Source organism: Pristiophorus japonicus, chromosome 11 (genome assembly GCF_044704955.1).
Source record: "Pristiophorus japonicus isolate sPriJap1 chromosome 11, sPriJap1.hap1, whole genome shotgun sequence".
In the NCBI taxonomy this organism is placed as follows: domain Eukaryota; kingdom Metazoa; phylum Chordata; class Chondrichthyes; family Pristiophoridae; genus Pristiophorus; species Pristiophorus japonicus.
This window is the reverse complement of record NC_091987.1, coordinates 58,109,418-58,127,476: the sequence shown is the minus strand read 5'-3', so window position 1 is coordinate 58,127,476 and position 18,059 is coordinate 58,109,418. Positions and strand designations below refer to the sequence as shown.

Genomic DNA, 18,059 nt, shown 5'->3' with positions numbered 1-18,059 from the left:
GGATGTAATAAGCAGGGTGGATAAAGGAGAACCAGTAGATGCTGTGTATTTGGCTTTCCAAAAGGCATTCAATAAGGTGCCATATAAAAGGTTACTGCACAAGATAAGAGCTCACTGGTTTGGGGGTAATATATTAGCATAATAGAAGATTGTCTAACTAACAGAAAACAGAGAGTCGTGATAAATGGGTCATTTTCAGGTTTGCAAACTGTAACTAGTGGGGTGCCACAGGGATCAGTGGGGCCTCAACTATTTACAATCTATATTAATGACTTGGATGAAGGGACCGAGTATAATGTAGCCAGATTTGCTGATGATACAAAGATAGGTGGGAAAGCAAGTTGTGAGGAGGACGCAAAGAATTTGCAAAGGAATATGGGCTCAATTTTGGCCAGGAATTGCTCCGGTTTTTTTTTTTGGAGTAACTTGGTTTTTCTGGCGTAACTTAAAAATCCCTATTTTCCCCAATCAATTTTTACCAGTGTAACTGAGTTAGTTACGATTTTTTAGGTTAGTTTTTTTTTTCTCAAAAGGTGGCGTTACCAGCCACCTACGCCAGTTCTGCCCATTTAGGCAACTTTGGCCAGCTAATAGTTACTGCAACTCCACTTAGGCCAGCGATTGTGGCCACTTCAGAGAACCCTTGCGGATAGTTAAAGAAATCGGCGCAGGTAAATACATCGGAGGCCATTCGGCCTGGGATAGGGGCGAGAAGCGGAGAGGATCTGCCTACACCTAAACCGCCAAGCCTTATAAACCACCAAAACCTTGCAAACAAAAAGTAATAAGAATTCAATAAGAAATAAAAAATTGAAATAAGTCCTACATTCATCTTCAAGCTTGGCCCAGGAAGACAGGAGACCACTCGGCCAGGGCTAGGGACGGGCGGGCAGGAGAACTGATAGAAATCATCGGCAGGCAGGAGCACTATCGGTTCTCCTGCCCACCCGTCCCTAGCCCTGGCCGAGTGGCCTCCCGGTGCAATCGATCTCTTAGAAATCGCACCAGGAGGCCACTCGGCCTGGGCTAGGGGCGGGAGCGATTCAACTGGCCGGCATCGGGGCCCACAGAGCAGCTGCAGCAAGCAAATCAACAGAGAGGCTGCAGCAAGAAATCGGAGAGGCTGGGGGCGAGGAGGTACTGCGTATGCACGGACATCACCAGCGGACTCCACTGCACATGTGCAGACGTCCCGGCAGTTTTCGGGGCAGAACGCAGGCTCCACCCCTGAATCGACTGGCCACGCTGCAGGACTATGGGAAAGAGGCCAGACAGCGGCCAAAGTGGCAACAAAATTTTTTGGTGCACCTTGGAATGGAGAAAAGTGCGCCGAAAAACAGGCTGGGCCAAAATTGAGGACATATTTAGGCAAAATGAGTGGGCAAAAATTTGGCAGCTGGAGTATAATGTGGGAAAATGTGAGGTTATCCACTTTGGTAGGAAAAATAAAAAAGCAAATTATTATTTAAATGGGGAGGGATTACAAAATGCTGCAATACAGAGGGATTTGGTGGCCCTTGTATATGAAACTCTTTTTGGAAATTCTCCAATTTGAAACAACTGCCTCCCCGTCGGGGAATTGAACCCAGGTCTCCCGCGTGACAGGCGGTGATACTCACCACTATACTAACGAGGAACTGACGTGCCCCTTAACAAAAAGTTAGCATGCAGGTGCAGCAAGTAATTAGGAAGGCAAATGGAATGTTGGCCTTTATTGCAAGGGGGATGGAGTATAAAAGTAGGGACGTCCTGCTACAACTGTACTGGGCATTGGTGAGACCACACCTGGAGTACTGCGTACAATTTTGGTCTCCTTATTTAGGGAGGGATATACTTACATTGGAGGCAGTTCAGAGAAGGTTCACGAGGTTGATTCCTGAGATGAAGGGGTTGTCATATGAAGACAGGTTGGGCCTATACTCATTGGAGTTTAGAAGACTGAGAGGTGATCTTATTGAAACGGAGAAGATTCTGAGGGGGCTTGACAGGGTAGCTGCAGAGAGGATGTTTCCCCTCGTGAAGGTATCTAGAACTCGGTGGCACAGTTTCAGATTAAGGGGTTGCCCGTTTAAAATGAAAATGAGGGAGAATTTTTTCTCTGAGGGTCATGAATCTTTGGAATTCTCTACCGCAGAGAACTGTAGAAGCTGGGTCATTGAATATATTTAAGGTGGAGATAGGCAGATTTTTGATCGATAAGGGAGTCAAGGATTATGGGGAGAGAGCAGGGAAGTGACGTTGAGGCCAAGATCAGATCAGCCATGATCTTATTGAATGGCGGAGCAGGCTCGAGGGGCCAGATGCCCTACTCCTGCTCCTATTATGTGCTTATGTAGAATAGAATCTAGTAGCTAGGGATGCTATCCTGCCCCTCCTGTATGGAGGGGCTATGCTGATTCAGGGTCGATAGAGCAGTTAACAGTGTGTCATGCCAGTTGAGACCAATGTAAGATGACATACTTTCATGTCATGAAGCTGGATTAGAATATGTGCTGACAAAAGTGATTTTACAACACATAAGTCACAATTTTGCAAGTGTATATCACTATAGATTAAATCTCCAATATAGAAATCTTAAATTTCCTCAAGTAGTATCAACAACAACAACAATAACTTGTGTTTATATACCGCCTTTAACGTATATAAAAACATCCTAAGGTGCTTCACAGGAGTGTTATTAACCAAAATTTGACACTGAACCACATAACGAGTTATTAGGGCAGAAGAGGTAGGTTTTAAGGAGTGTCTTAAAGGAGGTAGAGAGGCGAAGATGTTTAGGAAGGGATTTCTAGAACTTAAGGCTCGCCCCGCCAATGGTGGGACGATTAAAATCGGGGATGTTCAAGAGGCCAGGGTTGGAGGTGCACATATATATCGGAGGATTGTAGGGCTGGAGGAGATTACAGAGATAGGGAGGGGCGAGGCCATGGAGGAATTTGAAAAGAAAGATGAGAATTTTTAAATCAAGACTTTGCTTAACCGGAAGCCAATGTTGGTCAATGAGCACAGGGGTGATAGATGATCATTAGCTGCATAAGTGATTTTATAAACGGTCTAGTCACAGGGTTAGGAAACATTAAAATATTTATTTTGAAAGGAACACTTATAAAATTGACAAACATAGGGCAACATTAATATTACAATATAGAAGGGTGCACAGAGATGAGCTTTAAAAAATGTTAAAACGTTATTAATCACCGAATGATTGAATATCCCTGTCTCAAAAGTTTTATTTGGGACCAGACTTCCACAATTTTGCGACATAGATGTCTGATCATATTAAATCATGCACTGTGGGGGTTATATAGTAAACTGAAATGCAAGATATCTGTAACATAGTAAATAATAATTTGTATTAAATTGCTCTTTGGGCATCCAGTTGTCTGATAATTTTGTGCACAACTTGCCAGTATGATTGTTTTAACATTGCTTTTGGAAAATTGGCAATGTTTTAACATCCAATAGCTGTGATAGATCACAGCATGACCATTCGAGCAGCGATTAATTTGTTTGGCAGCTTTTAGTATGCAAGCATGACTTAATGTAAAAATTACCATTAAAATATATTTTAGAATGCAGTCTAATCCTAGGGAGATCAACCAAACAGTCTTGAACTTAAGAGGTAAGTGCCTTTTTAGATATAGCATTACATTCTGTAATAAGTATTCATAATATTGATAACACATGAATATGCTTTTTTAAAACAAAAATGAAATATGCAAGCTTCATCTGGTAGCACCAACGGGGCTAATTGATGCACACCTCTGCAGTCGTATAATTAGCAGTTCAACATGCATGCTGTTGCTTATGTTTCATTTGCTCATGCCAGATTGTTGGGTAGTGTATCCAAATCTCACGTAAAAATAAATCCAGTCAACAAGTTGTCTCCCACCAAGGACACATGCCTGATTCTTGGTGCAATTTTGGTATCAAAACAATGATTTTATTCTTCCCCCAGCTAGAGAAAAATCTGTTTTAAGGATTCAATCATCGAAATGTCATCACAATAAACCATTGTTTTGTGAAGAACACGAAAACTTGTTTGAAGAGAGAACAAAGAAAACTTTCAGATTTCATAGGACACAATGAGGAACAGCCTGGACATGGCAGCAATTGATTGAGACGGGTGTGTGCATGATAGTTGTGAGAGACTTGGTACAGTCCCTTGTATGAGTGAATCATATTATTATATACCTTGGTTTTCATTCTGCAGATTGAAAGTACAGATATTACATGCAGAGACATATTGGGAAAAGCAGATTATCTCTTCTAAAAGTTCTTCTCAACATTCTGAGTAAGATAATATTGGCCCAGAATTTGCTGAAGCTGGGCATTTTGAAGTGAATGCCACAAGTTAGATTTTTTTCCCTCAACTTTTTTTCAATTAATTTTACACCAAAATTGCTGGAACTGTGAGTTGATAACTGGGCAGCTGGGACCTTGGCTAACGATGGGGTCAATAGTCTATCTCTTTAACCAATGAAATTTAAGGATAGGAAATGAAACACAGAAGGAAATAGTGAATTAGAGTCAAATTAGATACAGAAAGAGAAATAAAGAGAGGGAAAGAAAGACTGTATTTGAGAAAAGAGACAGGAAAAGTAAGAATTTTTTTTAATTTAAAATTTCAAAAACCTCTAGGAACAATTTATTACCTGCAGAAATGAGATGCCGTAGTTTCTAATGTACCCATTCTGGGCTTCCGGGATTGAGTGGCATTGCAGGAATATAAATCTCCCCATTAAAAGGGTCGTTATGTCATGAAATACTTCCTGCAGTGAGTTTAATTCATATCTATGGAGCAAATCCAGCAATTTCTTGAAACTCATGGGTAGGTTAACGGCGAGATCTGTTTTTTGCAAGGCTAACTTTGGAGTGGCCCAATCGAAATTTGTGGTGATTGACAACTTGTGACCTGTCTCTTTCTCGCCACAAATTGCTGGATTTTTTATACACCTAATAACGGCGAACACCTTTAACCCGCCGTTATTTTGCCAGCAAATTCTGGCCCACCAAGTAAAACAGGCTGGGTGGGGTACGAAAAAAATGCAACTATTTTCAGAAATGAAGTGAGATGATTAATCATTAGAGGTGCAGTGCAGTTAACAGTCAATTTAGCTCTGTTTATTTGTGAAAATAACCATATTCATATGATACCAAACCCATACGATAGGTTCTTTATCACATTTTTACATTCATCATTATTTGTTTAATTTGTCTTTCATGTCCATAACATTAGCATGAAATTCTGACATGACAGTTTTCTTATAGCCATATTATAAAAATATAGAAAATATATTTTTCATAGTTAAGTAACCACACATCTGTGATAAATATTGCAAACATTGATCGAGTATATAATGAAATTGAAAATTCCAAGAACTGTCCAAGTTATCTTGCCATGTAGCAAATGGAGGACTGTTGCAATAAAATAACTAGCCATTTATATTGAAAATTTGAGTACTCGGCAACAATAACGTGAATTTGTACAGTGGCTTTAAAATAATGAAATGCCCCACGATGCAGAGGAGATAAGTGTAAGGACACTAAGCCAGGAAGAGAAAGATTAGGAGGACTGTCTCAAAGTCTTTTTGATTGACAACAGCTTGTGTGCACCAGAGCAAGTGCCTTCCTTCAGGTGGTTGATTCTTTTTAAAAAAAAATCCCCCATTTCCAAGTGCACAGTCAAGGCCGTAGGCCCATGCTGCTGTAGTGGCCCAGGCCAGATCTCTTCCACTTCTCTTGTTTTCCTTGTGACCCCATCGCCCTGTTCCAGATGCCATCATCAACATCGTCAGCATCTAGGTCAGCAGGCCCGCTGAAAAGGAAAGGACTAGAGAAAACCAAAAGCAAAAAAGAAAAAGAAAGAAACAAACATAAGGGGGTAAGAGAAACAGAAGTGAGATGAGAGGAAGAGAGAGAGTGAGAGAAGGAAGGGCAGGAGGGAACGAGAAAAGGGAACAAAGATGGAAGAAAAGAAAAGGACAAGAAAGAGAGGGACAGAACAGAAAGCGAGAGAAAAGGTAGGAAGGCAAGCCACAATAGTTATATTGAGAAAAGTGTACAGAACCTCAAAAGAATAGCATTTATGAGATGGTTGCAATGTGCAATTATGAACACAATACACAGTAATTTACAAGAATTTGGGGATTAATGAATAGATTTTGATTAATTTTAAGATCAGCAAAATAAGCATGCTGTAAATGAAGCAAACCTTAGAAAACAGTGCTGCTTTATTCATACGCTGAACGACAACTGTTTTTTATGATTGTTAACATGGCTGAAATCCCGCTGTTAAGATCATTTGTACTTCCAGAAACGCTGTTTCACAAGTGGAAAATAATCAGCATGATCCAGTGATTTAGAATTTGCTCCAGAAAGTTCTGAAAAACGTATTTTTATAGTGCATTAATCAGATATAAAAATTTTATTTCTGTTTCACCATATGTTATATTTTTATGAACGTACACGAATGGATTATAACTATTGTTGGAATGTCGAAACCTCAACAGATGTAAAGTTGTTCAAATCCCACAGTTAAAGTATTGCAGTCTGGTATACCATTCTGTGAATATTTTTCCTTTGAGAAAATTCACAAATATTCTACATGTGTAATCATGCTGCATTGGTAATTTTAATAAGCTGTTTAGAAATGTGAGTGAAGCTGATGGATGATTCTCACATTCTGTTACCATTGGTGTGAAAATAAATTGAACACAATCAGTTCACATAATTGAATAAAACAGTATATACACAAGTAATAACATGCTATTGAAAATAAAATCAATCAGACAAGTGTGAATGTGGTATGTTTAAATGGAGAATAAGTAGCTTGGACAAAGGATGAGCCTTCATGTTTATATTTTATTTTTGAGCCAAAATGTTTCATAATGCCTCACCATTATAGTCTGTGGTTGAATACAGCATACAATTACCTCGGGAGCCTACTATCAGCAAGGGCAGACATCGACGATGAGGTCAACACCGACTCCAGTGCGCCAGCACAGCCTTCGGTCGCCTTCGGAAGAGAGTGTTCGAAGACCAGGCCCTCATATCTGGCACCAGGCTCATGGTCTACAGGGCTGTAGTGATAACCGCCCTCCTGTATGGCTCAGAGACGTGGACCATATACAGTAGACACCTCAAATCGCTGGAGAATTACCACCAACGATGTCTCCGCAGGACCTACAGAGCCCCTAGGAGGATAGGCGCACCAACATCAGTGTTCTCGATCAGGCCAGCATCGAAGCACTGACCACACTCAACCAGCTCCGTTAGGCGGGTCACATTGTCCGCATGCCCGACACAAGACTTCCAAAGCAAGCGCTCTACTCGGAACTCCTACACGACAAGCGAGCCCCAGGTGGGCAGAGGAAATGTTTCAAGGACACCCTCAAAGTCTCCTCGATAAAGTGCAACATCCCCACCAACACCTGGGAATCCCTGGCCAAAGACCGCCCGAAGTGGAGGAAGAGCATCTGGGAGGGCGCTGAGCACCTCTAGTCTCCTCGCCGAGAGCACGCAGAAAGCAAGCGCAGGCAGCGGAAGGAGCATGCGGCAAACGAGACTCCTCACCCACCCTTTTCTTCAACGACTGTCTGTTTCACCTGTGACAGAGACTGTAATTCCCATATTGGATTGTACAGTTATCTGAGAACTCATTTTTAGAGTGGAAGCAAGTCTTCCTCGATTTCGAGGGACTGCCTCTAATGGCAATTAGCACATATCACAAAATCCCCAGTTAAGCATCAATGAATACTGGAGGAAACCTATACCACCATTTCTCTCTGCTGCATAACATAGCCAGTATCACAATTAACTGTATAAAGCTACACAATTATGTTTGTAAAGTTTTCTTGAATGTGTTTAAGCTCTCAAAAATGATTTCTTAATTTTAATGAAACTTTATATCTTCATGATTCATCAAGCTACAAGACAACAACTGTTGTGTGTCTGTAAAGCATGCACTCCCATGTTCCGTCACCAGGGAGCTCATCCCCTGAAGTCCCACGATTTCCCAGCATCCCTTGGGAGCACTGGAAATAAGCCGGCTCCTAAGGCCTGTTCCTCACTCTGGAGTGTCTTATTAAAGACTGAGGTCACTGTTACGTTAACCTCCCTGTGTGCAGCCTCATCTGTGTTAGGAACACAATAACTGGCGACGAGTATACGAATCCAACACAAAGATGCAGCAAACTGGGCATTCTGGAGAAGTTCTCGGAGGGTGAGGACTGGGAAGCCTATGTCGAACAGCTAGACCAGTACTTTGTAGCCAACGAGCTGGACGGAGAAGGAAGAACTGCAAAAAGGAGAGCGGTCCTCCTCACAGTCTGCGGGGCACCGACCTACAGCCTCGAAGAATCTTCTGGCTCTGGTGAAACCCACAGATAAGTCGTATGAGGAGCTGTGTACACTGGTTCGGGAGCATCTTAACCCGAGGGAGAGCGTGCTGATGGCGAGGTATGGGTTCTACACGTGCCAGCGATCTGAAGGTCAGGAAGTGGCGAGCTACGTCGCTGAGCTAAGGTGACTTGCAGGACAATGTGAGTTTGATGGCTACCTGGAGCAAATGCTCAGAGACTTTTTTGTGCTGAGCATTGGCCAAGAGACCATCCTACGAAAACTTTTGACTGTAGAGACACCGGCCCTCAGTAAGGCCATTGCGATAGCGCAGGCGTTTATGTCCACCAGTGATAACACCAAACAAATCTCTCAGCACACAAGTGCTAGCAATGTTCATAAATTAACTGGAACTGTGTTTGCGAGCAGAAATGTACAGGGCAGAACCCATGAGTCTGCAACTGCCAGCAGGCCTCAGGTGACCCAGATGACTCAGAGTCCGCAACAAGGGATGAATGCAAGGCAATTCACACCTTGTTGGCATTGTGGAGGCTTCCATTCAGCCTATTCATGCCGCTTCAAAGGGTATGTTTGCAAGAGCTGTGGAATAATGGGGCACCTCCAACGAGCTTGCAAACGAGCTGCAAGCTCTGCAAAACCTGCTAACCACCACGTGGCAGAGGAAGATTGGTCTATGGTGCATCAAAGCAATTTCGAGCCTCGGAGAGAGGAGGCAGATGCTGAAGTACACGGGGTGCACACATTTTTGACGAAGTGTCCACCTATAATGCTAAATGTAAAATTGAATGGCATACCCGTAGACATAGAACTGGACACTGGTGCTAGCCAATCCATCATGAGTAAAAAGATGTTTGAGAGACTGTGGTGCAACAAGACATTCAGACCAGCCCCTGAGCCCCATCCACATGAAACTGAGAATGTACACCAAAGAGCTTATCACTGTCCTGGGCATCGCCATGGTCAAGATCACCTACGAGCGCACGGTGCACGAACTACCACTCTGGATTGTCTCGGGCGATGGCCCCACACTGCTTGGAAGGAGCTGGCTGGGCAAAATCCGCTGGAACTGGGATGACATCCGAGCACTATCACATGTTGATGAGGCCTCATGTACCCAAGTTCTTAACAAATTTCCTTCCCTTTTTGAGCCAGGCATTGGAAACTTTTCCGGGGCGAAGTTGCGGATCCACTTGGTCCCAGAGGCACGACCCATTCACCACAAGGCGCGAGCGGTACCTCACATGATGAGGGAGAGAGTGGAAATCGAGCTGGACAGGCTGCAAAGCGAGAGCATCATCTCCCCAGTGGAATTCAGTGAGTGGGCCAGCCTGATTGTTCCAGTACTCAAAAGTGATGGCACGGTCAGGATTTGCGGCGATTATAAAGTAACTATTAATCGTTTCTCGCTACAGGACCAATACCCGCTACCTAAGGCAGACGACCTATTTGCGACGCTGGCAGGAGGCAAGACGTTTACCAAGCTCGACCTGACTTCGGCCTACATGACACACGAGCTGGAGGAGTCTTCGAAGGGCCTCACCTGCATCAACATGCACAAGGGACTGTTCATCTACAACAGATGCCTGTTTGAAATTCGGTCGGCTGCAGCGATCTTCCAGAGAAATATGGAGAGCCTACTCAAGTCGGTACCACACACGGGGGTCTTTCAGGACGACATATTGGTCACGGGTCGGGACACTGCTGAGCACCTACAAAACCTGGAGGAGGTCCTCCAGCGACTGGATCGCATAGGGCTGCGGCTGAAGAGGTCGAAATGCGTCTTCATGGCAACAGAAGTGGAGTTTTTGGGGAGAAAGATCGCGGCGGACGCCATTCGGCCCACACACGCCAAGACAGAGGCCATCAGGAACGCGCCCAGGCCACAGAACGTCATGGAGCTGCAGTCGTCCCTGGGACTCCTCAACTATTTTGGTAAATTCCTACCGGGGTTAAGCACCCTTTTCGAGCCCCTACATGTGTAATTGCACAAAGGTGAGAACTGGCTATGGGGAAAAAAAACAAGTAATTGCTTTTGAGAAAGCCAGAAACATTTTATGCTCCAACAAGCTGCTTGTATTGTATAACCTGTGTAAAAGACACGTGCTAGCATGTGACGCGTCGTCGTACGGAGTCCGGTGTATATTACAACAAGCTAACGTTGCGGGGAAGTTGCAACCTGTCGCCTATGCTTCCAGGAGCTTGTCTAAGGCCGAGAGGGCCTACAGTATGACTGAGAAAGAGGCATTAGCGTGTGTGTTCGGTGTAAAGAAAATGCATCAGTAGCTGTTTGGCCTCAAATTTGAGCTGGAAACCGATCACAAGCCCCTCACATCCCTGTTCGCTGAAAACAAGGGGATAAATACTAATGCCTCAGCCCGCATACAAAGGTGAGCACTCGCGCTATCAGCGTATAACTATACCATCCGCCACAGGCCAGGCACCGAGAACTGTGTGGATGCTCTCAGTCGGCTACCATTGCCCACCACAGGGGTGAAAATGGCACAGCCTGCAAACTTGTTGATGGTGGCGCAGCCCGCAGACTTGTTGATGGAAGCATTTGAAAATGATAAATCACCTGACACGGCCCACCAGATTAGGACTTGGACCAGCCAAGATCCTCTGCTGTCCCGAGTAAAAAAAAAAAACTACTGCATGGGAGCTGGGCCAGCATCCCCGTTGAAATGCAAGAGCCAATCAAGCCGTTCCAGCGGCGAAAGGACGAGCTGTCCATTCAGGCAGACTGCCTGTTGTGGGGTAACTGCGTAGTGCTACCAAAAAAGGGCAGGGAGACGTTCATCTCGGATCTCCACAGCACACACCTGGGTATAGTAATGATGAAAGCGATAGCCAGATCCCACGTGTGGTGGTCTGGTATCGACTCTGACTTAGAATCCTGTGTATGGCAATGCAGCGTACGTGCTCAGTTGAGCAACGCGCCCAGAGAGGCACCAGGAAGTTTGTGGTCCTGGCCCTCCAGATCATGGTCAAGGATCCATGTCGACTATACGGGCTCGTTTCTCGGTAAAATGTTCCTGGTGGTGGTGGATGCTTTTTCAAAATGGATTGAATGTGAAATAGTGTCGGAAAGCACCGCCACCACCACCATTGAGGGCCATGTTTGCCACCCACGGCCTGCCTGACAGACTGGTCAGTGACAACGGGCCATGTTTCACCAGTGCCGAATTTAAAGAATTCATGACCTACAATGGGATCAAACATAACACCTTGGCCCCATTTAAACCAGCCTCCAATGGGCAGGCAGAGCGAGCAGTACAAACCATCAAACAGAGCCTTAAACGAGTCACAGAAGGCTCACTCCAAACCCGCCTGTCCCGAGTACTGCTCAGCTACCGCACGAGACCCCACTCGCTCACAGGGGTGCCCCCGGCTGAGCTAGTCGTGAAAAGGACACTTAAAACCAGACTCTTGCTGGTTCACCCCAACCTGCATGATCAGGTAGAGAGCAGGCGGCAGCAACAAAATGTAAACGATGGTCACGCCACTGTGTCACGGGAAATTGATCTGAATGACCCTGTGTGTGTGCTAAACTATGGACATGGTCCCAAGTGGATCGCAGGCATGGTGATAGCTAACGAAGGGAATGGGATGTTAGTAGTCAAACTAGACAATGGACAAATTTGCAGAAAGCACCTGGCCCTAACGAAGTTGCGGTTCACAGACTGCTCTGAACAACACACAGCAGACACCACCTTTTTCGAGCCCACAACACACACCCAAAGGATCAACGGCACCACGCCGGACCAGGAAATTGAACCCATCATGCCCAACAGCTCAGCAAGGCCAGGCTCACCTAGCAGCCCTGCAGGGCCAACAACACACCAGAACAGACACTTGTACCGAGGCGGTCCACCAGGGAAAGAAAGGCTCCCAACCGCCTCATCTTGTAAATAGTTTTCACTTTGACTTTGGTGGGGGGAGTGATGTTGTGTATCTGTAAAGCATGCACTCCCATGTTCCGCCACCAGGGAGCTCATCCCCTGAAGTCCCAAGGGATCCCAGCATCCCTTGGGAGCACTGTATATAAGCCGGCCCCTAAGGCCTGTTCCTCACTCTGGAGTGTCTTATTAACGACTGAGGTCACTGTTAGTTTAACCTCCCTGTGTGCAGCCTCATCTGTGTTAGGAACACAATAACAACCTTTACCGATTGCTTAATATCGATTGTGTCATTAATAATATCTATTATGTCAGCAGACATTAACGACAGTGTTGATATTTTTTGTTTAGCAATGGGATGTGGGAACTGCTAACAATCTTTATTCTTTTACATTGAAATAGACAGGATTATACATGGCAAGCTGCCTGAAACAATAGGGTAGATGTGAATAATAATACAAGATGTTAGCTGTACATTTACTGTTATTGCTATTTACAGATACTCCCTGGTGCGCTCCTCTAAAGATCAAAAATGGTTATGCCAGTTGCAGAACACCACGAGGTGAATATTACAAAAATGTACAAGGAACAGCGTGTGACATTTCTTGCCGAAGAGGATATGAAATTCATGGAACTAACCGTGTCCATTGTCTTTCAAGCAAACGCTGGTCACAAACTGTTAACTGCAGAGGTAGGTAATATCAAGCGTTTGTTGTTTTTGTTGAGAGCAATAATGCCAACCCTACCATCTCAAATCCTGAGGAAAAAGTCTTAAAAATGCTGAAATTTGCTAAGATGTCATGAGTTGTTATTTTTTGGTTTATAAAGCTCATTAGTGGCTTTATTTAATCTCTAACAGGTCTCATCTCTTTACAAAAAGTATATTACTGCATCTGAAAATGCTTCACAAAAAACTTTTTAAAAATCCTACCTGTTATCATCATCCCTCACCTGGTGCCCAACACAATCACCACGCAATGTAGTCCCTGCAGCTGCCAACCAAAGGTAAGTTTGGGGGGGAAAATTCAAAGGTAATTTTTGGAGGGGAAAAAAAATCAAAAACACCTTCCCATGGCGACAGGAGTGGCGATTGCCCCCAGTGAACATTGATGTGATTGGTGATGTGAAAACTTTTGTATTCCCTTCAGCTGAAAGGTATCCCTAGGAGTTCAACAATCTGCCTGTTGAATACTTCACCGCACAGCTCCTCTCTGCTCTTCCTGGAGTGAGATTAGGCTCAGTGGTTCCTGTTGGGGACACTGCCCTACTCGCTGCACAGCTGCTGAATGTTTCAGGGTTTCTTTCTTCCCTCTTTGGTCTTTATGGACCTGTCTGTGTGGACCCCAGTTTGAGAACCATTATCCAAATACATGGTAGGGCTGCTATATAGAATTAGCAAATTACAACAACAAGAGTGTTCTCATTGACCTTGGGCAAGGCTACATCACTGGATATTGGCATATAAAGTTACTTCAGTTCACTGTATATCTCAATCTCTTGCCTTCAATGTTTATTCCTCACTCTGAGGGCCTGGTCTCTCTCCTCCCACACTCTTCTCTCCCTGGCCCCGTCAATATTTTCCTTTCACGTCTCCATCCCTCTCCCTCCCCCCTCAGCTGATCTTGATCTCTTTCCCCCTCCCCTCCGTCTTGTCATCTCTCTGTACCCCCATCTCTCGCATTCCTTTCTCCGTACCTCCATTAGTCTCCCTTTCCTCTCTGTATCCCCTTCTCCCTCCACATCGATCTTCACCCACCTCATTCTCTGTGCCTCCACAGCATCAAATAAGCAAAGGGACCAATAATGTGAAGTTTGGCAGCCTATTAAACAGTCTTTGCATGGAAGTTCCCTTTTCCTTAAAGTGAGTGGATTCATTTTTTTCGGTTTTGTATGACTACCAAGTTCAGTGCTTCTTCACATTCTGGCTGTTTAACTATTTCAATGCGTTGCTGATTTGAGGGGAAAAAAACACGCATTTCATAACTTTTGATCATTTTTTCCACAGAGAGGAATTTTGTGGGAGGTGGGGAAATAGTTACATATAAGGCGTTGGGTTTTAAAACAAAGCAGATTTGCGTAGAATCAAAAAGAAAAGCCACAGACTGCAGGTCTTTGTTACATGTGTATTAAAGCCAGATGGGGGAGCCGAGCAGGGCGTTTGCTTAACCCATCAACCCCAATCAGTTGCCCGGAGACCCTACTGCCACCAAACTGGTTGTGTTGGGCAATGGACAACACTTTTCCACAGACTTCTCCACTTTTCCGGGAGGTAGCAGCAGGCGCAGGTACTTTGCAGGCTAACCTCCCCACTCTATAATTCCCCGCTAGTCCCTGTATTGTGGTGTGGAGTCAAGGGCCGATCTTTGGGCTGTCCATTCCCCCCCTCCTGCGGAGGTGCCTCGATTGCCCCAGGCTCCGGTTTGGGCCCGGACCGCTCGCACTAATTTTAAATGATGCTCGCTCCCTCAGTTTTGCTGCCGCGAACAGTTGACCCCGTGCTGGCCCCTAATCACAGACTCACTTAGAGAGCACTGCCATTTCTAACAGGCCGAGAGGGGGCTGTTCCCCGATGAATGACAAATTGCGAATTTTTTCCGTGCATATGCAAATCAGCGTACTCTCCTTCCCCCCCCTAAAAAAAATCCTGAGATTTAGGCGTTCCATCGCAAGATCACGAGTGCTTTATTTCACTCTAAAATTCTGTCTCGAGAGTTGGCAATCCAGAGAGAGTAATGGAAAGAGTGAAGGTGAAACATAGAAAATAGGTGCAGGAGTAGGCCATTCGGCCCTTCGAGCCTGCACCACCATTCAATAAGATCATGGCTGATCATTCCCTCAGTATCCCTTTCCTGCTTTCTCTCCATATCCCTTGATCCCTTTAGCCGTAAGGGCCACATCTAACTCCCTCTTGAATATACCCAATGAATTGGCATCAACAACTCTCTGCAGTAGGGAATGCCACAGGTTAACAACTCGCTGAGTGAAGAAGTTTCTCCCCATCTCAGTCCTAAATGACCTACACCTTATCCCAAGACTGTGTCCCCTGGTTCTGGACCTCCTCAACATCGGGAACATTCTTCCCGCATCTAACCTGTCCCGTCCCGTCAGAATCTTATACGTTTCTATGAGATCCCCTCTCTCATCCTTCTAAACTCCAGTGTATAAAGGCCCAGTTGATCCAGCCTCTCCTCATATGTCAATCCAGCCATCCCTGGAATCAGTCTGGTGAACCTTCGCTGCACTCCCTCAATAGCAAGAACGTCCTTCCTCAGATTAGGAGACCAAAACTGAACACAATACTCCAGGTGAGGCCTCACCGAGGCCTTGTACAATTGCAGTAAGACCTCCCTGCTCCTATATTCAAATCCCCTAGCTATGAAGGCCAACATGCCATTTGCCGCCTTCACCGCCTGCTGTACCTGCATGCCAACTTTCAATGACTGATGAACCATGACACCCAGGTCTCGTTGCACCTCCCCTTTTCCTAATCTGCCGTCATTCAGATAATATTCTGCCTTCGTGTTTTTGCCACCAAAGTAGATAACCTCACAATTTATCCACATTATACTGCATCTGCCATGCATTTGCCCACTCAACCAACCTGTCCAAATCACATTGCAGCCTCTTAGCATCCTCCTCACAGCTCACACCGCCACCAGTTTGTTTATTTCCATGGCATGATGCATAGAAAAGTGAATAATTGAAAACAACAATATAGTGAAGCCTGCTTATTATTATGATGTTTGAGGATACAATATTCCAAAACTTCAGATAATTTCCTCTGCATTTCTTCATGATGATCATTTAATGACTCATTTAATGCCACAATAAATTCTTGTGTTAAAGTTCTGCAGAGAAATTTGATATGATACAGTTGAGAATCCTACACTTAAGCATAATTGGGAATCCCAAAATGCTGAAATAAAATGAAATAAATCAGTTAATGTAAAATTTAAAAATGTAACTAAATAAATTAACATGAATTCTGTGAATTGTTGTCACTGTGATGCTGAGTGAATAACTGAATTAATTGCTGAATGCATTAGAGCATAACAACTTAAGAAATAAGAGCTGGAGTAGGCCATTTGGCCCTTCGAGTCTGCTCCATCATTCAATGAGATCATGGCTTATCTTCTTCAACAACACCTTCCCGCACTATCCACTTATCCCTTAATTTCCAATCATGTATCGACCTCTGTCTTGAATGTACTCAACGACTGAGCATCCACAGCACTCTGGGGTAGAGAATTCCAAAGATTCACAACCCTTTAAGTGAGGAAATTTCTCCTCATCTCAGTCCTAAATGGCTGACTCCTTATTCTGAGACCGTGACCCCGTGTCCTAGATTCCCCAGCCAAGGGAAATATTTTCTCAGCATTAACCTGTCAAGCCCCTCAAGAATTTTATATGTTTCAATTAAATCACACCTCATTTTTCTAAACTCAAGGATATAAAGGTCTAGTCTCAGAATCATAGAATGGTTACAGCAGGGAAGAAGGCCATTCAATCCGCTGAGCCTGTGCCTGCTCTCTGCAAGAGCAACTCAACTCGTCTCACACTCCCGTCCTTTCTCCTTAGGCCTACATTTTTTTTTCTTTCAGTTACTTATCCAATTCCCTTTTGAAAGCCGTGATTGAATCTTCCCCCACCACCCTTTCAGGCAGTGCATTCCAGATCCGAACCACTCACTGCGTAAAACAGTTTCTTCTTGTGTTGCCTTTGGTTCTTTTGCCAATCACCTTAAATCTATGTCCTCAGGTTCTCGATCCTTCCACCAATGGGGACAGTTTCTCTCTACTCTGTCCAGACCCCTCATGATTTTGAACACCTCTATCAAATCTCTTCTAATCTTCTCTGTTCTAAGGAGAACAATCCCAGCTTCTCTAGTCTATCAACATAACTGAAGTCCCTAATCCCTGGAATCATTCTCGTAATTTTTTTCTGCACCCTCTCTAAGGCCTTCACATAGGGCCCAACATTGCCCAAGCTGTTTTTACAGCGTACTGACCTGAAGCGTGCCGACTTTGCGCGCTGGAAAGGGCGCCAGAAAAAAGGGGCCCTATCCTGGTCACTCTTCGGAATCCCCAGAGTCGGGGCATGGCGTGGAGACTGAAGGGGGGGGTGGGGGGAGGGGTGGAGCAACAGGCCAGCGCAGAAAGCACTGCCAGCACCTGCACGCATGTTCAGTGAGGGCTGTGCGCATGCTCTGGCCTCCCAGCGTAGGCTGTGAGCAGGACCCGATGCTCGCAGCCCCTATCCCAGGCCGAAGGGACACCCGATCTTGCTGCACCCTATCCCCGGCCGAGTGGCCTCCTGCTGAGTTCCCGGGCAGATAGGACTTCGCTTTTATTTTTTATTTAGTTGCTGTGCTTGAGACTTTTGATTGGGGTGTGGGGGGGGGAGGAGGAGAGTTTTTTTTGGGGGGTGGGGAGGAGGAAAGTTTTGGGGGTGGGGAGGAGGACAGTTTTGGGGGTGGGGAGGAGGACAGTTTTGGGGGGGCGAGGAGAGTTTTGGGGGGGTGGAGGAGGAGAATTTTGTGTGGGGGGAGAGGAGGAGAGTTTTGTGTGGGGGGAGAGGAGGAGAGTTTTGTGTGGGGGGAGAGGAGGAGAGTTTGTGTGGGGGGAGAGGAGGAGAGTTTTGTGTGGGGGGAGAGGAGGAGAGTTTGTGTGGGGGGAGAGGAGGAGAGTTTTGTGTGGGGGGAGGAGGAGGAGAGTTTTGTGTGGGGGGGAGAGGAGGAGAGTTTTGTGTGGGGGGAGGAGGACGAGTTCTTGTGGGGGAGACGAGGAGGAGAGTTTTGTGTGG

The 18,059-nt window shown here is 45.2% G+C and overlaps 1 protein-coding gene and 1 non-coding gene across 3 annotated transcripts in view; one reads left to right on the top strand and one right to left on the bottom strand.

Annotated features, from left to right (window-relative positions):
* Window positions 1-18,059, top strand: part of srpx (sushi-repeat containing protein X-linked) — a 175,445-nt gene that overhangs the window by 61,275 nt on the left and 96,111 nt on the right. For both annotated transcript variants that reach the window (XM_070892920.1, XM_070892919.1), the window contains one exon: window positions 12,757-12,948. In XM_070892920.1, the coding sequence (XP_070749021.1) occupies window positions 12,757-12,948 (192 nt within the window). The remainder of the gene's footprint in view (window positions 1-12,756; window positions 12,949-18,059) is intronic.
* Window positions 1,565-1,636, bottom strand: trnad-guc (transfer RNA aspartic acid (anticodon GUC)). The gene has a single exon. It is a non-coding gene; the product is annotated as a tRNA-Asp (tRNA).